Raw genomic sequence first — 27,669 nt, forward strand, 5'->3', positions numbered from 1 at the left:
GACCAGTAGAAGGATTGGCAGAGAGGGGTGGAGGACACTGAATGGAGACCAGTGGAGGGATTGGCAGAGAGGGGTGGAGGACACTGAATGGAGGCCAATGGAGGGATTGGCAGAGAGGGGTGGAGGACACTGAGTGGAGGCCAGTGGAGGGATTGGCAGAGAGGGGTGGAGGACACTGAGTGGAGGCCAGTGGAGGGATTGGCAGAGAGGGATGGAGGACACTGAGTGGAGATCAATGGAGGGATTGGCAGAGAGGGGTGGAGGACACTGAGTGGAGGCCAGTGGAGGGATTGTCAGAGAGGGGTGGAGGAAACTGAGTGGAGGCCAGGGGAGGGATTGGCAGAGAGGGATGGAGGACACTGAGTGGAGATCAATGGAGAGATTGGCATAGAGGGATGGAGGGCACTGAGTGGAGATCAATGGAGGGATTGGCAGAGAGGGGTGGAGGACACTGAGTGGAGGCCAGTGGAGGGATTGGCAGAGAGGGGTGGAGGACACTGAATGGAGGCCAGTGGAGGGATTGGCAGAGAGGGGTGGAGGACACTGAATGGAGGCCAGTGGAGGGATTGGCAGAGAGGGGTGGAGGACACTGAATGGAAGCCAGTGGAGGGATTTGTAGAGAGGGGAGGAGGACACTGAATGGAGGCCAGTGGATGGATTTGCAGAAAGGGATGGAGGGCACTGAATGGAGGCTAGTGGAGGGAATGGTAGAGAGGGATGGAGAACACTGAGTAAAGATCAATGGAAGGATTGACATAGAGGGGTGAAAAACACTGAATGGAGGCCAGTGGAGGGATTGGCAGAGAGGGCTGGAGGACACTAAATAGAGGCCAGTGGAGGGATTGGCAGAGAGGGGTGGGGGACACTGAATGGAGGCCAGTGGAGGGATTTGCAGAGAGGGATGCAGGACACTGAGTGGAGGTCAGTGGAGGGATGGAGGACACTGAATGGAGGCCAGTGGAGGGATTGGCAGAGAGGGATGGAGGACACTGAATGGAGGCTAGTGGAGGGAATGGTAGAGAGGGATGGAGAACACTGAGTAAAGATCAATGGAAGGATTGACATAGAGGGGTGAAAAACACTGAATGGAGGCCAGTGGAGGGATTGGCAGAGAGGGCTGGAGGACACTAAATAGAGGCCAGTGGAGGGATTGGCAGAGAGGGGTGGGGGACACTGAATGGAGGCCAGTGGAGGGATTGGCAGAGAGGGACGGAGGACACTGAATGGAGGCCAGTGGAGGGATTGGCAGAGAGGGGAGGAGGACACTGAATGGAGACCAGTGGAGGGATTGGCAGAGAGGGGTGGAGGACACTGAATGGAGGCTATTGGAGGGAATGGTAGAGAGGGATGGAGAACACTAAATGGAGGCCAGCGGAGAAATTGTCAGAGAGGGGTGGGGGACACTGAATGGAGGCCAGTGGAGGGATTGGCAGAGAGGGGTGGAGGACACTGAATGGAGGCCAGAGGAGGGATTGGCAGAGAGGTGAGGAGGACACTGAATAGAGGCTAGTGGAGGGATTGGCAGAGAGGGATGGAGGACACTGAGTAAAGAACAATGGAGGGATTGGCATAGAGGGGTGGAGGACACTGAGTGGAGGCCAGTGGAGGGATTGGCAGAGAGGGATGCAGGACACTGAGTGGAGGCCAGATGGAGGGATTGGCAGAGAGGGGTGGAGGAAACTGAGTGGAAGCCAGTGGAGGGATTGGCAGAGAATGCTGGAGGACACTGAATGGAGGCCAGTGGAGGGATTGGCAGAGAGGGTTGGAGGACACTGAATGGAGGCCAGTGGAGGGATTGGCAGAGAGGGATGGAGGACACTGAATGGAGGCTAGTGGAGGGAATGGTAGAGAGGGATGGGGGACACTGTGTAAAGATCAATGGAAGGATTGACATAGAGGGGTGGAAAACACTGAATGGAGGCCAGTGGAGGGATTGTCAGAGAGGGCTGGAGGACACTAAATGGAGGCCAGTGGAGGGATTGGCAGAGAGGGATGGAGGACACTATATGGAGGCCAGTGGAGGGATTGGCAGAGAGGGGTGGAGGACACTGAATGGAGGCCAGAGGAGGGATTGGCAGAGAGGGGAGGAGGACGCTGAATGGAGGCTAGTGGAGGGATTGGCAGAGAGGGATGGAGGACACTGAGTAAAGATCAATTGAGGGATTGGCATAGAGGGGTGGAGGACACTGAGTGGAGGCCAGATGGAGGGATTGGCAGAGAGGGGTGGAGGACACTGAGTGGAAGCCAGTGGAGGGATTGGCAGAGAGGGTTGGAGGACACTGAATGGAGGCCAGTGGAGGGATTGGCAGAGAGGGTTGGAGGACACTGAATGGAGGCCAGTGGAGGGATTGGCAGAGAGGGGTGGGGGACACTGAATGGAGGCCAGTGGAGGGATTGGCAGAGAGGGGTGGAGGACACTGAATGGAGGCTAGTGGAGGGAATGGTAGAGAGGGATGGAGAACACTGAGTAAAGATCAATGGAAGGATTGACATAGAGGGGTGGAAAACACTGAATGGAGGCCAGTGGAGGGATTGGCAGAGAGGGCTGGAGGACACTAAATAGAGGCCAGTGGAGGGATTAGCAGAGAGGGGTGGGGGACACTGAATGGAGGCCAGTGGAGGGATTGGCAGAGAGGGATGGAGGACACTGAATGGAGGCCAGTGGAGGGATTGGCAGAGAGGGGAGGAGGACACTGAATGGAGGCCAGTGGAGGGATTGGCAGAGAGGGGTGGAGGACACTGAATGGAGTCAAGTGGAGGGATTTGCAGAGAGGGATGGAGGACACTGAATGGAGGCCAGTGGAGGGATTGGCAGAGAGGGATGGAGGACACTGAATGGAGGCTAGTGGAGGGAATGGTAGAGAGGGATGGAGAACACTGAGTAAAGATCAATGGAAGGATTGACATAGAGGGGTGGAAAACACTGAATGGAGGCCAGTGGAGGGATTGGCAGAGAGGGCTGGAGGACACTAAATGGAGGCCAGCGGAGAAATTGGCAGAGAGGGGTGGGGGACACTGAATGGAGGCCAGTGGAGGGATTGGCAGAGAGGGGTGGAGGACACTGAATGGAGGCCAGAGGAGGGATTGGCAGAGAGGGGAGGAGGACACTGAATGGAGGCTAGTGGAGGGATTGGCAGAGAGGGATGGAGGACACTGAGTAAAGATCAATGGGGGGATTGGCATAGAGGGGTGGAGGACACTGAGTGGAGGCCAGTGGAGGGATTGGCAGAGAGGGATGCAGGACACTGAATGGAGGCCAGTGGAGGGATTGGCAGAGAGGGTTGGAGGACACTGAATGGAGGCCAGTGGAGGGATTGGCAGAGAGGGATGGAGGACACTGAATGGAGGCTAGTGGAGGGAATGGTAGAGAGGGATGGGGGACACTGTGTAAAGATCAATGGAAGGATTGACATAGAGGGGTGGAAAACACTGAATGGAGGCCAGTGGAGGGATTGTCAGTGAGGGCTGGAGGACACTAAATGGAGGCCAGTGGAGGGATTGGCAGAGAGGGATGGAGGACACAATATGGAGGCCAGTGGAGGGATTGGCAGAGAGGGGTGGAGGACACTGAATGGAGGCCAGAGGAGGGATTGGCAGAGAGGGGAGGAGGACGCTGAATGGAGGCTAGTGGAGGGATTGGCAGAGAGGGGTGGAGGACACTGAGTAAAGATCAATTGAGGGATTGGCATAGAGGGGTGGAGGACACTGAGTGGAGGCCAGATGGAGGGATTGGCAGAGAGGGGTGGAGGACACTGAGTGGAAGCCAGTGGAGGGATTGGCAGAGAGGGGTGGAGGACACTGAATGGAGGCCAGTGGAGGGATTGGCAGAGAGGGGTGGAGGACATTGAATGGAGGCCAGTGGAGTGATTGGCAGAGAGGGGTGGAGGACATTGAATGGAGGCCAGTGGAGGGATTGGCAGAGAGGGGTGGAGGACACTGAATGAAGGCCAGTGGAGTGATTGGCAGAGAGGGGAGGAGGACGCTGAATGGAGGCTAGTGGAGGGAATGGTAGAGAGGGATGGGGGACACTGTGTAAAGATCAATGGAAGGATTGACATAGAGGGGTGGAAAACACTGAATGGAGGCCAGTGGAGGGATTGTCAGTGAGGGCTGGAGGACACTAAATGGAGGCCAGTGGAGGGATTGGCAGAGAGGGATGGAGGACACAATATGGAGGCCAGTGGAGTGATTGGCAGAGAGGGGTGGAGGACATTGAATGGAGGCCAGTGGAGGGATTGGCAGAGAGGGGTGGAGGACACTGAATGAAGGCCAGTGGAGGGATTTGCAGAGAGGGATGCAGGACACTGAGTGGAGGTCAGTGGAGGGATGGAGGACACTGAATGGAGGCCAGAGGAGGGATTGGCAGAGAGGGATGGAGGACACTGAATGGAGGCTAGTGGAGGGAATGGTAGAGAGGGATGGAGAACACTGAGTAAAGATCAATGGAAGGATTGACATAGAGGGGTGGAAAACACTGAATGGAGGCCAGTGGAGGGATTGGCAGAGAGGGCTGGAGGACACTAAATAGAGGCCAGTGGAGGGATTGGCAGAGAGGGGTGGGGGACACTGAATGGAGGCCAGTGGAGGGATTGGCAGAGAGGGATGGAGGACACTGAATGGAGGCCAGTGGAGGGATTGGCAGAGAGGGGAGGAGGACACTGAATGGAGGCCAGTGGAGGGATTGGCAGAGAGGGGTGGAGGACACTGAATGGAGTCAAGTGGAGGGATTTGCAGAGAGGGATGCAGGATACTGAGTGGAGGTCAGTGGAGGGATGGAGGACACTGAATGGAGGCCAGTGGAGGGATTGGCAGAGAGGGATGGAGGACACTGAATGGAGGCTAGGGGAGGGAATGGTAGAGAGGGATGGAGAACACTGAGTAAAGATCAATGGAAGGATTGACATAGAGGGGTGGAAAACACTGAATGGAGGCCAGTGGAGGGATTGGCAGAGAGGGCTGGAGGACACTAAATAAAGGCCAGTGGAGGGATTGGCAGAGAGGGGTGGGGGACACTGAATGGAGGCCAGTGGAGGGATTGGCAGAGAGGGATGGAGGACACTGAATGGAGGCCAGTGGAGGGATTGGCAGAGAGGGGAGGAGGACACTGAATGGAGACCAGTGGAGGGATTGGCAGAGAGGGATGGAGGACACTGAATGGAGTCAAGTGGAGGGATTTGCAGAGAGGGATGCAGGACACTGAGTGGAGGTCAGTGGAGGGATGGAGGACACTGAATGGAGGCCAGTAGAGGGATTGGCAGAGAGGGATGGAGGACACTGAATGGAGGCTAGTGGAGGGAATGGTAGAGAGGGATGGAGAACACTGAGTAAAGATCAATGGAAGGATTGACATAGAGGGGTGGAAAACACTGAATGGAGGCCAGTGGAGGGATTGGCAGAGAGGGCTGGAGGACACTAAATGGAGGCCAGCGGAGAAATTGGCAGAGAGGGGTGGGGGACACTGAATGGAGGCCAGTGGAGGGATTGGCAGAGAGGGGTGGAGGACACTGAATGGAGGCCAGAGGAGGGATTGGCAGAGAGGGGAGGAGGACACTGAATGGAGGCTAGTGGAGGGATTGGCATAGAGGGATGGAGGACACTGAGTAAAGATCAATGGGGGGATTGGCATAGAGGGGTGGAGGACACTGAGTGGAGGCCAGTGGAGGGATTGGCAGAGAGGGATGCAGGACACTGAGTGGAGGCCAGATGGAGGGATTGGCAGAGAGGGGTGGAGGAAACTGAGTGGAAGCCAGTGGAGGGATTGGCAGAGAGGGCTGGAGGACACTGAATGGAGGCCAGTGGAGGGATTGGCAGAGAGGGTTGGAGGACACTGAATGGAGGCCAGTGGAGGGATTGGCAGAGAGGGATGGAGGACACTGAATGGAGGCTAGTGGAGGGAATGGTAGAGAGGGATGGGGGACACTGTGTAAAGATCAATGGAAGGATTGACATAGAGGGGTGGAAAACACTGAATGGAGGCCAGTGGAGGGATTGTCAGAGAGGGCTGGAGGACACTAAATGGAGGCCAGTGGAGGGATTGGCAGAGAGGGATGGAGGACACTATATGGAGGCCAGTGGAGGGATTGGCAGAGAGGGGTGGAGGACACTGAATGGAGGCCAGAGGAGGGATTGGCAGAGAGGGGAGGAGGACGCTGAATGGAGGCTAGTGGAGGGATTGGCAGAGAGGGGTGGAGGACACTGAGTAAAGATCAATTGAGGGATTGGCATAGAGGGGTGGAGGACACTGAGTGGAGGCCAGATGGAGGGATTGGCAGAGAGGGGTGGAGGACACTGAGTGGAAGCCAGTGGAGGGATTGGCAGAGAGGGGTGGAGGACACTGAATGGAGGCCAGTGGAGGGATTGGCAGAGAGGGGTGGAGGACATTGAATGGAGGCCAGTGGAGTGATTGGCAGAGAGGGGTGGAGGACACTGAATGAAGGCCAGTGGAGTGATTGGCAGAGAGGGATGGAGGACACTATATGGAGGCCAGTGGAGGGATTGGCAGAGAGGGGTGGAGGACACTGAATGGAGGCCAGAGGAGGGATTGGCAGAGAGGGGAGGAGGACGCTGAATGGAGGCTAGTGGAGGGATTGGCAGAGAGGGGTGGAGGACACTGAGTAAAGATCAATTGAGGGATTGGCATAGAGGGGTGGAGGACGCTGAATGGAGGCTAGTGGAGGGATTGGCAGAGAGGGGTGGAGGACACTGAGTAAAGATCAATTGAGGGATTGGCATAGAGGGGTGGAGGACACTGAGTGGAGGCCAGATGGAGGGATTGGCAGAGAGGGGTGGAGGACACTGAGTGGAAGCCAGTGGAGGGATTGGCAGAGAGGGGTGGAGGACACTGAATGGAGGCCAGTGGAGGGATTGGCAGAGAGGGGTGGAGGACATTGAATGGAGGCCAGTGGAGTGATTGGCAGAGAGGGGTGGAGGACATTGAATGGAGGCCAGTGGAGGGATTGGCAGAGAGGGGTGGAGGACACTGAATGAAGGCCAGTGGAGTGATTGGCAGAGAGGGGTGGCAGATACGGAACGCTTAATTGTGGCATTTCCAATACATGCCAATATATTTGGGAAGAATATTGTTACAATGTATCTTTCTTCCATGTGGACTTTAGGGCCAGATATACTGTCATATCAGTGATCCTGGTACACGGCCTGATTAGCATGAACTTTGCCTCTCTGCGCTGGTGTTACAGGAATCTTGCCCCCTCTGTACTGGGCGTCGGTGGAACTTTTCCCCTCTGTTCTGGTGGTCAGTGGAACTTTGCCCCTCTGCGCTGGTGGTCAGTGGAACTTTGCCCCTCTGTGCTGGTGGTCAGTGGAACTTTGCCCCTCTGTGCTGGTGGTCAGTGGAACTTTGCCCCCTTGTTCTGGTGGTCAGTTGAACTTTGTCCCCTTGTGCTGGTGGTCAATGGAACCTTGCGCCCTTTGTACTTGTGGTCAGTGGAACATTTTCCCTCTGTGCTGGTGGTCAGTGGAACTTTGTCCACTTGTGCTGGTGGTCAGTGGAACTTTGTCTCCTTGTCCTGGTGGTCAGTGGAACTTTGTCTCCTTGTCCTGGTGGTCAGCAGAACTTCGCTCCCTTGTGTTGGTGGTCAGTGGAACATTGTAGAACAAAGCTCTGTTAATGTGTTTTTCTTTTAAGACAAAAGATATTAATGTATGAGTCGTTTTTTCTAAACTAAAATCTCAGTTTTCAGGAATATTTGCTGTGTTGGCACTTTGAGATAAATAAGTGGGTTTTGGGTTGCACTTTGGACATTCAGCCTCTAAAAGGTTCACCATCAATGTCCTAGACTAATAGTCCACTAAAATGTGGTAGCGACAGGGGCAGCCCTTGAGGCAGAGGCCAGGTTGGCAAGGACAAAAGGGACAACAAACCCCCCCCCCCAAAAAACAACAACAGGTGTCGAGCCTAATTCCACATTTACCACAAACACATCATCGTGATCTCCATGTATAATACATAAGGGGGGATATGATCACCATGTATAATACATAAGGGGGGATATGATCACCATGTATAATACATAAGGGGGGATATGATCTCCATGTATAATACATAAGGGGGATATGATCTCCATGTATAATACATAAGGGGGGATATGATCTCCATGTATAATACATAAGGGGGATATGATCTCCATGTATAATACATAAGGGGGGATATGATCTCCATGTATAATACATAAGGGGGATATGATCACCATGTATAATACATAAGGGGGGATATGATCACCATGTATAATACATAAGGGGGGATATGATCACCATGTATAATACATAAGGGGGGATATGATCACCATGTATAATACATAAGGGGGGATATGATCTCCATGTATAATACATAAGGGGGGATATGATCTCCATGTATAATACATAAGGGGGGATATGATCTCCATGTATAATACATAAGGGGGGATATGATCACCATGTATAATACATAAGGGGGGTATGATCTCCATGTATAATACATAAGGGGGGATATGATCTCCATGTACAATACATAAGGGGGTTATGATCTCCATGTATAATACATAAGGGGGGATATGATCTCCATGTATAATACATAAGGGGGGATATGATCTCCATGTATTATACATAAGGGGGGGGGGGGGATATGATCTCCATGTATAATACATAACGGGGGATATGATCTCCATGTATAATACATAAGGGGGGATATTATGTCCATGTATAATACATAAGGGGGGATATGATCTCCATGTATAATACATATGGGGGATATGATCTCCATGTATATTACATAAGGGGGGATATGATCACCATGTATAATACATAAGGGGGGATATGATCTCCATGTATAATACATAAGGGGGGATAGGATCTCCATGTATAATACATAAGGGGGGATATGATCACCATGTATAATACATAAGGGGGATATGATCACCATGTATAATACATAAGGGGGACATGATCACCATGTATAATGCATAAGGGGGGATATGATCTCCATGTATAATACATAAGGGGGGGATATGATCTCCATGTATAATACATATGGGGGATATGATTTCCATGTATAATACATAAGGGGGATATGATCTCCATGTATAATACATAAGGGGGGATATGATCTCCATGTATAATACATAAGGGGGACATGATCACCATGTATAATACATAAGGGGGGATATGATCTCCATGTATAATACATAAGGGGGGGATATGATCTCCATGTATAATACATATGGGGGATATGATTTCCATGTATAATACATAAGGGGGATATGATCACCATGTATAATACATAAGGGGGATATGATCACCATGTATAATACATAAGGGGGGATATGATCTCCATGTATAATACATAAGGGGGGATATGATCACCATGTATAATACATAAGGGGGGATATGATCTCCATGTATAATACATAAGGGTGGATATGATCTCCATGTATAATTCATAAGGGGGGATTTGATCTCCATGTACAATACATAAGGGGGGATATGATCTCCATGTACAATACAAAGGGGGATATGATCTCCATGTACTATACATAAGGGGGGATATGATCTCCATGTATAATACATAAGGGGGGTATGATCTCCATATATAATACATAAGGGGGGGATATGATCTCCATGTATAATACATAAGGGGGGGATATGATCTCCATGTATAATACATAAGGGGGGATATGGATAGGCTCTACAGTGGTAGATGATTGCACCACAGACATGATTGCAGTGTTTATCTAGGGAGGAGGAATAGATTACGATATCTTCCAGGTAGACTAGGATAAACTGACCAAGGAACTGAAGAAGAATGTCATTAATAAATTCCTGGATGGTGGCTGGTGCATTACATGCCAGGTACTAGGGATGTCCCTCACGTGTGCTGAATGCTGGCTTCCTCTTATTGCACAAATTCATACCAGGTTGTAAGCCACCTGAATACTGTATCTAGCTTGGCCAATATCTATGCCTCCTGGATCAGGCAGAGGAGTTCTGAAATAAGAAGAATTGGATTTTTTTTGGGGAATGGTGATCTTATTCTGGCCACTATGGTCTACATAGACCTGTAAGGTTTTGTCCGAAGAGAAATCAAGAAGGGGATGGGGGGAGTGAAACCCTCCCCTAGATTCTTGTGAATGAAAGATACCATAGCTTGAGTCTGAGGTCCAAACAAAGGTAGACTGATCCTGTAGGAGGAAGGTTACCTGGCTGGTGGTCCATAGGACAGTCATATGGGGAGTTAGGTGGAAGTTACGTAGTTGGTAAGTTTGAATAAAGACACTGGTCCATCAAGTTCAACCAGAAGTTCTGTAGAAGCTTTATCAGAAACAGTGCAAATAAAATACAAAACATTGTTCATAAACATTGATCACGTGGGAGCTAGAGAGACACAAAGTAACTCTAGGGGCCTAGGGCCCTGTCAGCATGGTCAGCTGGGAATCTGTCTGCTGATCCCTGCTGAGTAGATGGATCACCACCTCCTCCTGGTACTCCACTCCCCGGTCGACCCACGTGCCACCACTACCAAACCCACACGCTCCTACACCTCCCATTCCCATGCCACCCTCCTCACCCTTCTCCTCCTCCTATCCGCTGGGGACATCTCCCCGAACCCTGGCCCCTCACCACCTCTCCCCCCCTCCAGGGACCCCCCTGCCCCCGCCAGCCGCCGCAACCCCCTCAACCTCATACCTGTGCGCCTCCTCCCCGCATCCATCCCCCCTCTCTCGGTTGCACTTCTGAACGCCCGTTCGGTTTGCAACAAACTAACTGCCATCCATGACCTCTTTATCTCCCGCTCCCTCAACCTCCTAGCCATCACCGAAACCTGGATACAGGCCACTGACACTACCTCCCCTGCGGCACTCTCCCATGGAGGTCTCATCTGGTCCCATTCACCAAGACTGAGCGGTCACAAAGGTGGTGGTGTCGGCCTGCTCTTATCACCGCTGAGCACCTTCCAGGTCCTCCCTAACCCCCCCTCCCTAACCTTCTCCTCCTTCGAAGCTCACTGCATCCGGCTCTTCTCACCCACCCCCCTAAGGATCGCAGTGATCTACAGGCCCCCTGGATCCATAGCCCGCTTCCTGGATGACTTCGCCGCCTGGCTTCCCTTCTTCCTCTCCTCTGAGCTACCGACCATCATCCTCGGGGACTTCAACATCCCCATCAATGACAACACCCCAGCTACCTCCCAACTCCTCCACCTAACCTCCTCCTTCGCGCTCACACAACACACCCAATCCTCCACCCACATCAATGGGAACACCCTGGACCTCGTCTTCTCCCACCTCTGTACCCTCAACCAGTTCTCTAACACACCCTTCCCTCTCTCCGACCACCACCTCCTCACGTTCTCCACCTCCCCTTCCCCCAACTCCCCCCCCCCAGTGCGCCAAACCATCACCAGCCGCAACCTCCGCAACCTGCACCCGGCCCCCCTCCACTCGGCTGCCGACCGCCTACACGACAGCATCCTTCCACTGTCATGTCCTGACCTAGCCACCTCCACGTACAACGACTCACTATCAGCTACACTAGACTCTCTGGCACCCCTAACCACACGCAACATCAAACCCAGACCACTCCAACCCTGGCAGAACGACCACACTAAACGCCTCAAACGCCGCAGTCGTGCGCTGGAGAGACTATGGCGCAAAACCAGGTCCCCTCATACATTCTCCCTCTACAAATCTGCCTTCCTCACCTACACCTCCTCCCTCCACGCCGCCAAGCAGGCCTACTTTGTTAACCTGATTAACACCCTCTCCACCTGCCCTCGCCGACTCTTCTCCACCTTCAACTCCCTGCTCTCTCCCCCCCTTCCTCCACTCAGTACCTCACTTACCGCCCGCGAGATTGCCACTCACCTCCACAGCAAGATTGACGCTATCCGCAAGGACATAGTCAACTTGCAATCTACCTCCCCATCTAGCCTCCCCCCTTCTATCACCCCCTCATCTCTCCCCTCCTCTGACCTCGCAACGGCACTGCCCCCCACCACACCCAAGGCCCTGCCTACCGTAACCCCCCCATCACTGCACTCCTTCAGCCCTACTACCACTGAGGAAGTCAGCAGAGTCTTCTCAGAAGCCCGTCTCACTACCTGCCCCCTGGACCCTATCCCCTCTCAACTCCTCCGGTCACCCCCCTCTTCCCTCATCCGCTCCCTTACCCACATCTTTAATCTCTCCCTCTCTACTGGCGTATTCCCCTCCCCCCTAAAACATGCGCACATCACCCCCATACTCAAAAAGCCCTCTCTGGACCCCACTGACCTCAACAACCTCAGACCAATTTCCCTGCTGCCACTCACTTCCAAGCTCCTTGAGCGCTTGGTCTTCGATCGCCTAAGCGCCCACCTAACTGACAACAACCTCCTTGACCCACTACAGTCCGGCTTCCGTCCCCTACACTCCACCGAAACTGCCCTCCTCAAAATCACCAACGATCTACTAACCGCCAAAGCCAAAGGCGACTACTCTGTCCTCCTCCTCCTAGACCTCTCTGCGGCCTTTGACACAGTCGACCACCCCCTCCTCCTTAATAAACTACTCTCCCTTGACATCAGAGACACCGCTCTCTCCTGGTTCTCGTCCTATCTATCCCAACGCTCCTTCAGTGTCACCTACAATGGTGCCACCTCCCCTTCTCTCCCCCTCTCTGTTGGGGTCCCCCAGGGCTCTGTCCTTGGACCCCTTCTCTTCTCCATCTACACCTCCTCCCTTGGCAAACTCATACACTCCCACGGCTTCAATTACCACCTCTATGCTGATGATACTCAAATCTACCTATCCACCCCTCACCTCACCCCCTCATTCTCCGCCCGCATCACTCACCTCCTAAACGACATCTCTGACTGGATGTCGCTCAATTTCCTCAAACTCAACCTCTCCAAAACCGAGCTTCTCATCTTCCCCCCAGCCCGCGCCCCCCCCCCCCATCCTTTCCATCACTACCAACAACACCACCATCAATCCCGCCCAGCAAGCCAAGGTCCTTGGCGTCATTCTGGACTCAAACCTTTCCTTTCAACCTCATATCAAATCTCTCACAAACACATGCAGGCTCCACCTCCGGAACATCGCCAGGATACGTTCCTTCCTTACCCCAGACACCACTAAACTACTAGTACACTCCCTGATTATCTCACGCCTTGACTACTGCAACTCCCTCCTCACCGGCCTACCCCAGTGCAGGCTCTCCCCGCTTCAGACCATCCTGAACTCAGCGGCCAGACTCATCCACCTCACCAGCCGCTCCACCTCTGCCACCCCCCTCTGCCTCTCCCTCCACTGGCTCCCCATTGCCCAACGCATTAAATTCAAATTGCTCACCCTGACCTATAAGGCCATTCACAACACTGCCCCTAACTACCTCACCGATCTGATCCCCAGGTACCACCCTACCCGTACCCTTCGCTCTTCACAGGACCTTCTTCTATCTTGCTCCCTGGTCTCCTCCTCCCACGCACGACTGCAAGACTTCTCCAGGTCCTCCCCCATCCTCTGGAACTCACTACCCCAATCCATCAGACTGTCACCGTCCCTCCTCACCTTCAGGCGCTCCCTGAAAACCCACCTCTTCAGGGAAGCCTACCCCACCCTCACCTAACAGCCGCTGCCCTTCCCTCCTCCTACCACTTCATCCCCCACAGCCGCTTCCTCCGGTGCCTCTACCCCCTCCCTCCTAGATTGTAAGCTCGAAAGAGTAGGGCCCTCTAACCCCTTGTGTACTGTTTGATGTTACTGTTCTGTTTCATGTATTGTCCCCCCCCCATTGTACAGCGCTGAGCAAACCCTTTGGAGCTATATAAACACGATAAATAAATAAATAAATAAATAAATGACACAGTCTAACACAGCCCACTGTTCTCTATGGGGTGGTTGGATATAAATGGACCGCCTGTCCATTTACATCCGACTATCATCTGATCCTCTAGAAGGATGGAGAATGGATCACCCACCTGTCTATTCTTAGCAGATTGGTTGTGATGCAGGTGGGTGTAAACAGATCTGTCCATTTACATGCACCTCCCCATAGAGAACAATGGATGGTCTAAACGGGTCCTCCTGAAAATTGGGCCGGTGGACCCTATTGGTCCGCCAATGTGAAAGGGGCCATAGAGAGATACACAGTAACATTGTTTCTAAACATCAATCAGACGGGAGACAGAGAGATGCAAAGTAATATTGTTTATTAACATCAATCAGATAGGATGTATAACAATTTTAGGAAAAAAAAATTGTATCCTTATCTACTGTAGCAATATTTTTTAGTCTATGGATTGCATTAAAACATAAAATCATTTGTACAATACAATATCCCCCCCCCCCCCCCACCAAACAAAAAAAACCTTTGTTTTAATACTGTACTATAATAATGTAATTATGGACTAAATTAACCAGTCCCTAGTAAAAATGTAACATTTGCTCTCCATGGGAGGGGCGTATATAGGGTGGAGAGGTGAAATGGTGAAGGACATTGATTGCCATCATCACTGACATGATGTTCGACCACAAAATTGTATCACCTGTAAGGCTTATGGGTTGGAAGGGAGCAAAAGGGCCAACTGCTCGGCATGGTGTCAGTAGCAACAGCAGTTCCCATTGGGCAGAGCTATATGGGTTAGTTGGCACCAGGGTAGAGGAAAGGTGGTTGCAGCCAATAACTGTGATCAATCAGGGAGAAAGATGGCAAAATATCTGGCAAAATTTTACAATATTTTAAAATAATATCATCAGTGGCAGATTTATCCCATCTCCCTTCAAGATAATGAAATAGATGAATGCCATACACCCAACACAGGATAGAGGGGCTCGGTGAAGTAGGCTGTGAAGGTGTGGAGGTGGCGGATGGGGTCACACATATAGAAGGAGATCTGCCCAGCCTCATAATCCAGATATACCCGGACTCGGCTACCAGGAATATCATCAGGGAGTTCGGTCACAGTATAGTCATGCACAGCTTTATACTTTTTACCCCTCCTGTCCAAACCCCAGGACACGTCATTACATCCAATCAAGGAGTCATCCCCCTCCCTGTCTATACAGTCATAACACATCCCAATAATCCAGTTATTGGATCTCTGGACATCTACTTCCCAATAATGTCGCCCTGAAGAGAAACTCTGATTGCCTAAAACTTGAAAATTATCTGTAAATCTTTCCTCAGTCTTTGGGCGATACTGAAACGCACCTGACCAGGACAGAGTCTTCTTATCATTGGAGATGCATGCAAAATTAGAAGCTATGTCCTCATCCAAAACCATATCTACAGCTTTCTGAAAATAGATCCCCCCAATGACACCAGTGATTATATCTGATAAACCAGTGCGGAACATATCTGAGACCCAGGACAAATCCAGATCCCCCCCATCATAGAGCAGTTCATCATGTCTCTCTGTGTCCTCCTCATCTCCATCCCCTGTATCATACAAGTCACCTGTGTCCGATTCCTGTAGGATGGTCAATGGATCTGTCATGGCACACAGTTCCTTTAATGGAAGTATCTTCTTGGACAGCTCCTCCATCTTTAATTCCAACTGCTGGATCAAATCGTTGACTGGGCTTAAGATCCACTCTGCTTGCACAGCAATCTCACTCAAAATTCTCTTCTCCAGGTCTTCCAGATGTCTCCTGAGATCTTGGAACAGGGCAGTGACTCTCCTGGTTTCACCATCTGCTTTGCCAGTTTGTTCTCCAGTTAAACTGCAGGAGATGCAGATACAGGCGGTGTCCTCGGTGCAGCAATACTCCAGGATCTTCTTATGGACGGAGCATTTCATCTTCTCCGTGGTGGTGGTGGGGTCACACAAGACATGTACTGGTGACTTACTGTGGACTCTCAGATGGTTTTCACATAGAGAAGCCTCACATAGCAGACAGGACTTCACAGCAGGTACAGAGGTGTGAATACAGTAAGTACAGGAGATGCCGGTCTTCTCTGGATCTGGAGGAGCAGACAGGAAATGCTGAGTTATATTACGCAGAGTTCTATTTCTTTGCAGCGGGGGTCGCTCCTGGAACTCTTCCCTGCACTGAGGGCAGCAATAACCTCCATTCTCCTCCTGTGTATCAAAGACACAGTCAATGCAGACCAGGCAGAAATTGTGCCCACATTTCAACATGATGGGATCCATATAAATGTTCAGGCAGATGGAACAATCCAGCTCAGCTCTCAGATCTGCAGATGCCATGGCCAACAGCAAAAAAGACAAATGATCATCAGACTTGGTTGTATTCCAAAACCAGTTTGTCTGGTCAGGCAATTTCCTGCAGAGGGCGGGGCTAAGAAGGTGTTTGTCCAGGTAGCTGAAAAGGTCACAAAAAGCTGAAAAAAGTCAACAATCTCCCCCCAAAAACAAATGTAACCACCAGGGGGTGTCTCATCAAATTTAGACTGCTTGGTCAGTTCCTAGTCTGGCTTTGCTCAGTTCCTTGGAAGTTCTGCCTCCCTGTCTGTTCTCCATTCTGTCAATTGGTGGCACTGGTACCTCTGGCATTGGCATGAGGATACAAAGTAGGCTTGGGTTATGAATATTCATATGGGTGGTAATAGGTTTGTGTTCTGGAGGATATATCCCACCTTGGTGAGTGGGGCCTCCATCCTTGTTACAATGGTGCTGCTGTTCTGTCTTTTGTTCCCTCTGAATATGAAGAAATCTTTGAAATGTGTTTTTTTTACTGAATTGTTGTTTGCCCGATCATTCACTATTATGTGTTTTTTTAACAGAATTTTTGACCTTTGCAGTAATATCACGTGACAAAAAAATTGGAACTACCAACATGATATTCTCTAGGGCAGGGGTGGACAAACTGTGGCTCTCCAGATGTTGTGGAACTACATTTCCCATGAGCCATTGCAAAGATTAAAAAACTGACAGTTACAGCTATGACTTGGCCCTTTGCCTGCTTTTATCTGGCCCTTGGGGAACTATTTCATTCATTGACACCAACAATGGGGCATAATTCCCCCCCAACGGACACCAATGAAGGGGCACAATTACTCCAAATGATGCCAATTACAGGGGACAATTTCTCCCAATGACACCAAAAATGGGGCTCAGTAACACCAAAGATTGGACACAATTCTTCCTAATGACACCAAGGATGGGGCACAATTTCTAATAATGACACCGACAATGGGGCCCAATGAGATCAATGATGAGGCACAATTCATTCCAATGACACCAAGGATTGAACATTGTTTTTTCCCAATGGCCAAAGTCTCCCCCCCATCCCTTAAAGTCTGATTGACAGTAAACTGGCCCTTTGCTCAGAAAGTTTAGAGACCCCTGCTTCCAGAAAACATATAATATTTTGGATGGGTTTTGTGTCATCTTCAGGACTAAAATTATGTTTTTTTTACAAGGTGTGCAAAAACAAACTGATGAAAAAAAGGGTTAATGCCAGAAAGAATGTTGTAAAAAAAAGGTGTTTGTCTAGAAACAAGATGGTGGGGGATGATGCCAGCCTCTGAGAGTTTGGAAAAGTGGTCACCTGGGATGGTTTTCACAATAGGCCCCCCACACAGGTTTAGATATAAGGAGCACACATGCAAAATGACTGTAAATTTCCCACCACAGGGGACTGGCAGACAATACCACACCTTGGGGTGGATGGGGAACATGTGATTGGAATGGTAATGAGTCTCATGCAAAGAGCTAAACAAAAAAATAAATAAACAAAAAAAACCCATATCATTATCACATAGCTTAGCTGAGCTCCAGATCTACAAAGAAATAGAAAAAAAAAAAGACAAAAGCTGGTCTTCTTACACTGCAGGTACCCCACATGGAAGAAAAATATATTTAAAATATATCTTTAAAATATTCTTCCCAAATATATTGACATATATTTGAAATACTACAATTTTGGCCGTATTCAATATACTTCAAAATATGTTTATATACATACATACATACACATATATATATATATACATGCACATATTTTTAAAAATACATTTAATCTACATTTTTGGAATGCATTTACAAATATAAGTAAAAATATATGTTAAAATAACTTTTTTATATGTTAAAAACGACCTGAAGAATATATTTAAAAATAAATATTTTTCATATATTTTGTAATATATTTATATATATACATACAGTATATATATATATATATATAAACATTTTTTTATTAAATATATTCTTTAGATCTTTTTTAACATACAAAAAAGTAATTTTGACACATATTTTTACTTATATTTGTAAATGAATTCCAAAATTGCAGATTAAATGCATTTTTACAAATATTTTTCTTGTATTTTGTAATAAAAACACATTTCAACATATAGTATGTGTATATATACATACATACATATACTGTGTATATATATATATATATATATATATATATATATATACACACACACACACACAATGCATGTTGAAATGTGTTTTTATATATTAATAAATATATGAAAAGTATTTGTAATATCTTTCTTTAAAATATATTCTTCAGTTCTTTTTTAACATATAAAAAGGTCATTTTTACATATATTTGTATTTCAACACACAGTGTGTGTGTGTGTGTATATATATATATATATACACACACACACTGCATGTTGAAATGTGTTTTTTAGATGTACAAAACATATGAAAAGTATTTTTTTAAAACTTTTTTTTTAACTGTATTCTTCAGATTTTTTTTAACATATAAAAAAGTCATTTTAACATATATTTGTAAATGCATTCCAAAAATGTAGATTAAATGTATTTTTAAAAATATTTTTCATATGTTGTGTAATAAAAATGCATTTCAACATTATTATTATTATTATTATACAGGATTTATATAGAGCCAACAGTTTGCTCAGCACTTTACAATATAACGAGAAACAATACAGCAACAGTACAGCTCAATACAAGAGGCATAGGAGGGCCTGATCCTTAGAGCTTACAATCTAGGAGGGAGGGGCTAGTGGTACAAAAGGTAGTAAGTGTGGGGGATGGGCTGGTAGGAGGAATACAAGATTCCATTATTAGCTGAGGGCAGGATAGGCTTCCCTGAAGAGAGAGGTTTTCAGAGATCGCCTAAAAATGAGCAGAGTAGGCGATAGTCTGATAGATTGGGGTAGAGAGTTCCAGAGGATGGGGGAAGCTGTGGAGAAGTCCTGGAGACGAGCAGGGGAGGAGGAGACAAGGGAGCTAGAGAGCAGGAGGTTGTGGAAGGAGCGGAGAGTACGGTTTGGGTGATATTTGTAGATAAGATCAAAGATGTAATTTGGGGCAGAGTTATAAATGGCTTTATATGTTATTGTTAATGTTTTGAATTTTATCCGTTGGGCAATTGGAAGCCAGTGGAGGGATTGGCAGAGAGGGGTGGAGGACACTGAATGGAGGCCAGTGGAGGGATTGGCAGAGAGGGGTGGAGGACACTGAATGGAGGGATTGGCAGAGAGGGGTGGAGGACACGGAATGGAGACCAGTGGAGGGATTGGCAGAGAGGGGTGGAGGACACTGAATGGAGGCCAGTGGAGGGATTGGTAGAGAGGGATGGAGGACAATGAATGGAGGCCAGTGGAGGGATTGGCAGAGAGGGGTGGAGGACAATGAGTGGAGACCAGTGGAGGGATTGGCAGAGAGGGGTGGAGGACACTGAATGGAAGCCAGTGGAGGGATTGGCAGAGAGGGGTGGAGAACACTGAATAGAGACCAGTGGAGGAATTGGCAGAGAGGGGTAGAGGACACTGAATGGAGGCCAGTGGAGGGATTGGCAGAGAGGGGTGGAGGACACTGAATGGAGGCCAGTGGAGGGATTGGCAGAGAGGGGTGGAGGACACTGAATGGAGGCCAGTAGAGGGATTGGCAGAGAGGGGTGGAGGACACTGAATGGAGGCCAGTGGAGGGATTGGTAGAGAGGGGAGGAGGACAATGAATGGAGGCCAGTGGATGGATTGGCAGAGAGGGGTGGAGGACACTGAATGGAGGCAAGTGGAGGGATTTGCAGAGAGGGATGGAGGACAATGAATGGAGGCCAGTGGAGGGATTGGCAGAGAGGGGTGGAGGACACTGAATGGAGGCCAGTGGAGGGATTGGTAGAGAGGGATGGAGGACAATGAATGGAGGCCAGTGGAGGGATTGGTAGAGAGGGGTGGAGGACAATGAGTGGAGACCAGTGGAGGGATTGGCAGAGAGGGGTGGAGGACACTGAATGGAAGCCAGTGGAGGGATTGGCAGAGAGGGGTAGAGAACACTGAATAGAGACCAGTGGAGGAATTGGCAGAGAGGGGTAGAGGACACTGAATGGAGGCCAGTGGAGGGATTGGCAGAGAGGGGTGGAGGACACTGAATGGAGGCCAGTGGAGGGATTGGCAGAGAGGGGTGGAGGACACTGAATGGAGGCCAGTGCAGAGATTGGCAGAGAGGGATGGAGGACAGTGAAGGGATTTTCAGAGAGGGGTGGAAGACAATGAATGGAGGCCAGTGGAGGGATTGGCAGAGAGGGATGGAGGACACTGAATGAAGGCCAGTGGAGGGATTGGCAGAGAGGGATGGAGGACACTGAATAGAGTCCAGTGGAGGGATTGGCAGAGAGGGATGGAGGACACAGAATGGAGGCCAGTGGAGAGATTGGCAGAGAGGGATGGAGGACACTGAATGGAGTCCGTGGAGGGACTGGCAGAGAGGGGTGGAGAACACTGAATGGAGGCCAGTGGAGGGATTGGCAGAGAGGGAATGGTTAGTAAGGTGGATGAGTCCGGTAGCAGCATTCTTGATAGACTGAAGAGGGGATACATACAGTATATGTATATAGAATACGGCCAGAATTGTAGCATTTCCAATACATGTCAATATATTTGGGAAGAATATTGTTACAATGTATCTTTCTTCCATGTGGGACATTAGGACCAGATATACTGTCATATCAGCGGTCCTGGTACACGGGGTGATTAGATATACTGTCATATCAGCGATCCTGGTACACGGGGTGATTAGATATACTGTCATATCAGCGGCCCTGGTACACGGGGTGATTAGATATACTGTCATATCAGCGGCCCTGGTACACGGGGTGATTAGATATACTGTCATATCAGCGATCCTGGTACATGGGGTGATTAGATATACTGTCATATCAGCGATCCTGGTACACGGGGTGATTAGATATACTGTCATATCAGCGGCCCTGGTACATGGGGTGATTAGATATACTGTCATATCAGCGGTCCTGGTACACGGGGTGATTAGATATACTGTCATATCAGCGATCCTGGTACACGGGGTGATTAGATATACTGTCATATCAGCGATCCTGGTACACGGGGTGATTAGATATACTGTCATATCAGTGATCCTGGTACGCGGGGTGATTAGATATACTTCATATCAGCGGTCCTGGTACACGGGGTGATTAGATATACTGTCATATCAGTGATCCTGGTACACGGGGTGATTAGATATACTGTCATATCAGCGATCCTGGTACATGGGGTGATTAGATATACTGTCATATCAGCGATCCTGGTACACGGGGTGATTAGATATACTGTCATATCAGCGGCCCTGGTACATGGGGTGATTAGATATACTGTCATATCAGCGGTCCTGGTACACGGGGTGATTAGATATACTGTCATATCAGCGATCCTGGTACACGGGGTGATTAGATATACTGTCATATCAGCGATCCTGGTACACGGGGTGATTAGATATACTGTCATATCAGTGATCCTGGTACGCGGGGTGATTAGATATACTTCATATCAGCGGTCCTGGTACACGGGGTGATTAGATATACTGTCATATCAGTGATCCTGGTACACGGGGTGATTAGATATACTGTCATATCAGCGATCCTGGTACGCGGGGTGATTAGATATACTGTCATATCATTGGTCCTGGTACACGGGGTGATTAGATATACTGTCATATCAGCGGTCCTGGTACACGGGGTGATTAGATATACTGTCATATCATTGGTCCTGGTACACGGGGTGATTAGATATACTGTCATATCAGTGGCCATGGTACACGGGGTGATTAGATATACTGTCATATCAGTGGTCCTGGTACACGGGGTGATTAGATATACTGTCATATCAGCGGTCCTGGTACACGGGGTGATTAGATATACTGCCTTATCAGTGGTCCTGGTACAGGGGTGATTAGATATACTGTCATATCAGTGATCCTGGTACACGGGGTGATTAGATATACTGTCATATCAGTGATCCTGGTACACGGGGTGATTAGATATACTTCATATCAGTGATCCTGGTACACGGGGTGATTAGATATACTTCATATCAGCGGTCCTGGTACACGGGGTGATTAGATATACTGTCATATCAGTGATCCTGGTACACGGGGTGATTAGATATACTGTCATATCAGCGATCCTGGTACACGGGGTGATTAGATATACTGTCATATCAGCGGCCCTGGTACACGGGGTGATTAGATATACTGTCATATCAGTGATCCTGGTACACGGGGTGATTAGATATACTGTCATATCAGCGATCCTGGTACACGGGGTGATTAGATATACTGTCATATCAGCGATCCTGGTACGCGGGGTGATTAGATATACTGTCATATCAGCGGCCCTGGTACATGGGGTGATTAGATATACTGTCATATCAGCGGTCCTGGTACGCGGGGTGATTAGATATACTGTCATATCAGCGGTCCTGGTACACGGGGTGATTAGATATACTGTCATATCAGTGATCCTGGTACACGGGGTGATTAGATATACTGTCATATCAGTGATCCTGGTACACGGGGTGATTAGATATACTTCATATCAGCGGTCCTGGTACACGGGGTGATTAGATATACTTCATATCAGCGGTCCTGGTACACGGGGTGATTAGATATACTGTCATATCATTGGTCCTGGTACACGGGGTGATTAGATATACTGTCATATCAGCGGTCCTGGTACACGGGGTGATTAGATATACTGTCATATCAGCGGTCCTGGTACACGGGGTGATTAGATATACTGCCTTATCAGTGGTCCTGGTACAGGGGTGATTAGATATACTGTCATATCAGCGGCCCTGGTACACGGGGTGATTAGATATACTGTCATATCAGCGGCCCTGGTACACGGGGTGATTAGATATACTGTCATATCAGCGGCCCTGGTACACGGGGTGATTAGATATTCTGTCATATCAGGGATCCTGGTACACGGGGTGATTAGATATACTGTCATATCAGCGGTCCTGGTACACGGGGTGATTAGATATACTGTCATATCAGTGATCCTGATAAAAGGGGTGATTAGCGTGTTCCCAGGTACCTCTGGCACACCCTCTGTACACACCTATGCCCTGGACCAGTAGTGGTGAACCTATGGCACGTGAGCTGCAGTGGGAACGCAGAGCCCTCTCTGTCGGTACCCTAGCCAAGTCGCCCCGGCAGCCGATCATCTGATAACAGTGCACATAGGGGCCAATGCGCATGCTCGGAAAGGAGTAGCAGCGCCAGGTGATGATGTCACTAGACGCGACTCATTAGCCATCAGTAGGTCAGTGCGCTGTCAAGAAAATTATATATATATATTTACTTGGACTGAGATCAGTGGACTGTGATTTGTAGGAGAAGCCCCCACAGACCCACAAGGAAGGAAAAGCACTGAGCAGCCTTTATTAGGGCAGGCCAAAGCTGGTGGTCAGTGGAACTTTGCCCCTATGTGCTGGTGGTCAGTGGAACTTTGCCCCCTTGTGCTGGTGGTCAGTGGAACTTTGCCCCTCTGTTCTGGTGGTCAGTGGAATTTTGCCCCCTCGTGCTGGTGGTCATTGGAACTTTGCCCCTCTGTGCTGGTTGTCAGTGTAACTTTGCCCCCTCGTGCTGGTGGTTAGTGGAACTTTGTCTATCTGTGCTGGTGGTCAGTGTAACTTTGCCCCTTGTGCTGGTAGTAAGTTCAACATTGCCTCTTTGTGCTTGAGGTCAGTGGAAATTTGCCCCTCTGTGCTGGTGGTCAGTGGAACTTTGCCCCTTTGTCCTGGTGGTCAGTGGAACTTTGCCTTTTTGTGCTGGTGGTAAGTGGAACATTGCCCCCTTGTGCATGTGGTCAGTAGAACGTTGCCCCCTTGTGCTTGTGGTCAGTGGAACTTTGCCCCCTTGTGCTTGTGGTCAGTGGAACCTTGCCCTCTTGTGCTTGTGGTCAGTGGAACCTTGCGCCCTTGTGCTGGTGGTCAGTGGAACATTGCCCCTCTGACCTGGTGGTCAGTGGAACTTGGATCCCTTGTCCTGGGGGTCAGTGGAAATTTGTCAATCTGTGCTGTAGGTCATTGTAACCTTGCCCCTCTGTGCTTGTGGTCAGTTGAACCTTGCCCCCTTGTGCTAGTGGTCAGAGGAACCTTGTGCCCTTGTGCTGGTGGTCAGTGGGACATTGCCTCTCTGTGCTGGTGGTCATTGGAACTTTGCCCCTCTGTGCTGGTGGTCAGTTGAACTTTGCCCCTCTGTCCTGATGATCAGTGGAACTTTGCCCCTTTGTGCTTGTGGTCAGTGGAACATTGCCTTTATGTGTTGGTGATCAGTGGAACGTTGCCATCTTGTGTTGGTGGTCAGTGGAACTTTTCCCCCTTGTGCTGGTGGTCAGTGGAACTTTGCCCCTCTGTGCTGATGGTCAGTGTAACTTTGCCCCTTTGTGCTGGTGGTCAGTGGAACCTTGCACCCTTGTGCTGGTTGTCAGTGGGACATTGCCTCTCTGTGCTGGTGGTCAGTGGAACTTTGCCCCTCTGTGCTGGTGGTCAGTGGAACTTTGCCCCTCTGTGCTGGTGGTCAGTTGAACTTTGCCCCTCTGTCCTGGTGATCAGTGGAACTTTGCCCCTCTGTGCTTGTGGTCAGTGGAACATTTCCTTTATGTGTTTGTGGTCAGTGGAACTTTGCCCCCTTGTGCTGGTGGTCAGTGGAACTTTGCCCCTCTGTGCTTTTGGTCAGTGGAACTTTGCCCCCTTGCCCTGGTTTTCAGTGGGACTTTGCTATTTGTTCTGGTGGAAAGTGGAACTTTGCCCCTCTGTGCTTGTTGTCAGTGGAACATTGCCTTTTTGCGCCCTTGTGCTGGTGGTCAATGGAACTTTGCCCCCTTGTCCTGGTGGTCAGTGGAACATTACCTCTCTGTGCTGGTGGTCAGTGGGACTTTGCTGATTGTGCTGGTGGAAAGTGGAACTTTGCCCCTCTTTACTGGTGGTCAATGGAACTTTTCCCCACTGTACTGGTGGTCAGTGTAATCTTGCCCCTCTTTGCTGGTGGTCAGTTGAACTTTGTACGTCTATGCTGGTGGTCAGTGGAACCTTGCCCCTCTGTGCTTGTAGTCAGTTGAACATTTCTCCTTGTGCTGGTGGTCAGTAGAACTTTGCTCCTCTGTGCTGGTGGTTAATGTAACTTTGCCCCCTTGTGCTGGTGGTCAGTGGAACCTTGCCCCCTTGGTTTGGTGGTCCGTGGAACTTTGCCCCTCTGTGCTGGGGGTCAGTGGAACTTTGCCCCTCTGTGCTGGTGGTCAGTGTAACCTTGCCCCTCTGTGCTGGTTGTCAGTGGAACTTTGCCCCTCTGTGCTGGTGGTCAGAGGAAATTTGCCCCCTTGTCCAGGTGGTCAGTGGAACATTACCTCTCTGTGCTGGTGTTCAGTGGGACTTTGCTGATTGTGCTGGTGGAAAGTCAAACTTTGCCCCTTTTTACTGGTGGTCAGTGGAACTTATCCCCTCTGTACTGGTGGTCAGTGTAATCTTGCCCCTCTTTGCTGGTGGTCAGTTGAACTTTGCACGTCTATGCTGGTGGTCAGTGGAACCTTGCCCCTCTGTGCTTGTAGTCAGTTGAACATTTCCCCTTGTGCTTGTGGTCAGTGGAACTTTGCTCCTCTGTGCTGGTGGTTAATGTAACTTTGCCCCCTTGTGCTGGTGGTCAGTGGAACCTTTTCCCTCTGTGCTGGTGGTCAGTGGAACTTTGCTCCTCTGTGCTGGTGGTAAGTGGAACTTTGCCCCTCTGTGCTTGTAGTCAGTTGAACTTTGCCCCCTTGTGCTGGTGGGCAGCGGAAGTTTGCTCCTCTATGCTGGTGCCTAATGTAACTTTACCCTCTTGTGCTGGTGGTCAGTGGAACTTTGCCCCCTTGTGCTGCTGGTCAGTGGAACCTTGCCCCCTTGTGCTGGTGGTCAGTGGAACTTTGCCCCTCTGTGCTGGAGGTCAGTGGAACTTTGCCCCTCTGTGCTGGTTGTCAGTGGAACATTGCCCCCTCGTGCTGGTGGTTAGTGGAACTTTGTCCATCTGTGCTGGTGGTCAGTGGAATTTTGCCCCATGCGCTGGTGGTAAGTTCAACATTGCCTCTTTGTGCTGGAGGTCATTGGAAATTTGCCCCTCTGTGCTGGTGGTCAGTGGAACTTTTCCCCTTTGTCCTGGTGGTCAGTGGAACTTTGCCTTTATGTGCTGGTGGTCAGTGGAACATTGCGCCCTTGTGCATGTGGTCAGTAGAACGTTGCCCCCTTGTGCTTGTGGTCAGTGGAACTTTGCCCCCTTGTGCTTGTGGTCAGTGGAACCTTGCCCCTTGTGCTTGTGGTCAGTGGAAACTTGCACCCTTGTGCTGGTGGTCAGTAAAACATTGCCCCTCTGACCTGGTGGTCAGTGGAACTTTGATCCCTTGTCCTGGGGGTCAGTGGAAATTTGCCAATCTGTGCTGTAGGTCAGTGTAACCTTGCCCCTCTGTGCTTGTGGTCAGTTGAACCTTGCACCCTTGTGCTGGTGGTCAATGGAAATTTTCCTCTTCATGCTGGTAGTCAGAGGAACTTTGCCCCCTTGTGCTGGTGGTCAGTGGAACTTTGCCCGTCTGTGCTTTTGGTCAGTGGAACTTTTCCCCCTTGCCCTGGTGGTCAGTGGGACTTTGCTCTTTGTGTTGGTGGAAAGTGGAACTGTGCCCCTCTGTGCTTGTGGTCAGTGGAACATTGCCTTTTTTGCGCCCTTGTGCTGGTGGTCAATGGAAATTTGCCCCCTTGTGCTGGTGGTCAGAGGAACTTTGCCCCCTTGTGCTGGTGGCCAGTGGGACTTTGCTCTTTATGCTGGTGGAAAGTGGAACTTTGCCCCTCTGTGCTTGTGGTCAGTGGAACATTGCCTTTTTGCGCCCTTGTGCTGGTGGTCAATGGAACTTTTCACCCTCGTGCTGGTGGTCAGAGGAACTTTGCCCCCTTGTCCTGGTGGTCAGTGGAACATTACCTCTCTGTGCTGGTGGTCAGTGGGACTTTGCTGATTGTGCTGGTGGAAAGTGGAACTTTGCCCCTCTTTACTGGTGGTCAATGGAACTTATCCCCACTGTACTGGTGGTCAGTGTAATCTTGCCCCTCTTTGCTGGTGGTCAGTTAAACTTTGCACGTCTATGCTGGTGGTCAGTGGAACCTTGCCCCTCTGTGCTTGTAGTCAGTTGAACATTTCCCCTTGTGCTGGTGGTCAGTAGAACTTTGCTCCTCTGTGCTGGTGGTTAATGTAACTTTGCCCCCTTGTGCTGGTGGTCAGTGGAACCTTGCCCCCTTGGTCTGGTGGTCCGTGGAACTTTGCCCCTCTGTGCTGGGGGTCAGTGGAACTTTGCCCCTCTGTGCTGGTGGTCAGTGGAACCTTGCCACTCTGTGCTGGTGGTCAGTGGAACTTTGCCCCTCTGTGCTGGTGGTCAATGGAACTTTGCCTTTTTGTGCTGGTGGTCAGTGGAACATTGCCCCCTTGTGCTGGTG

At 49.8% G+C, this 27,669-nt stretch overlaps 1 protein-coding gene across 1 annotated transcript; it reads right to left on the reverse strand.

Moving 5' to 3' along the window:
* Positions 1–14,322: 14,322 nt before the first annotated feature.
* Positions 14,323–17,433, reverse strand: LOC149438539 (nuclear factor 7, ovary-like). The gene has a single exon (XM_089659702.1). It carries the CDS (start codon positions 16,181–16,183, stop codon positions 14,753–14,755), a length of 1,431 nt encoding a protein of 476 aa, XP_089515828.1. The 5' UTR covers positions 16,184–17,433; the 3' UTR covers positions 14,323–14,752.
* Positions 17,434–27,669: the final 10,236 nt, after the last annotated feature.

The sequence above is a fragment of the Staurois parvus genome, unplaced genomic scaffold (assembly GCF_062004578.1).
Source record: "Staurois parvus isolate SC_StPar_1 unplaced genomic scaffold, SC_StPar_1.0 ptg001181l, whole genome shotgun sequence".
NCBI classification, from domain to species: Eukaryota; Metazoa; Chordata; class Amphibia; order Anura; family Ranidae; genus Staurois; species Staurois parvus.

What these genes read in the sequence shown, in the direction of transcription:
- LOC149438539 (XM_089659702.1), bottom strand. Translation starts at nt 16,183, where the DNA reads ATGGCATCTGCAGATCTGAGAGCTGAGCTGGATTGTTCCATCTGCCTG.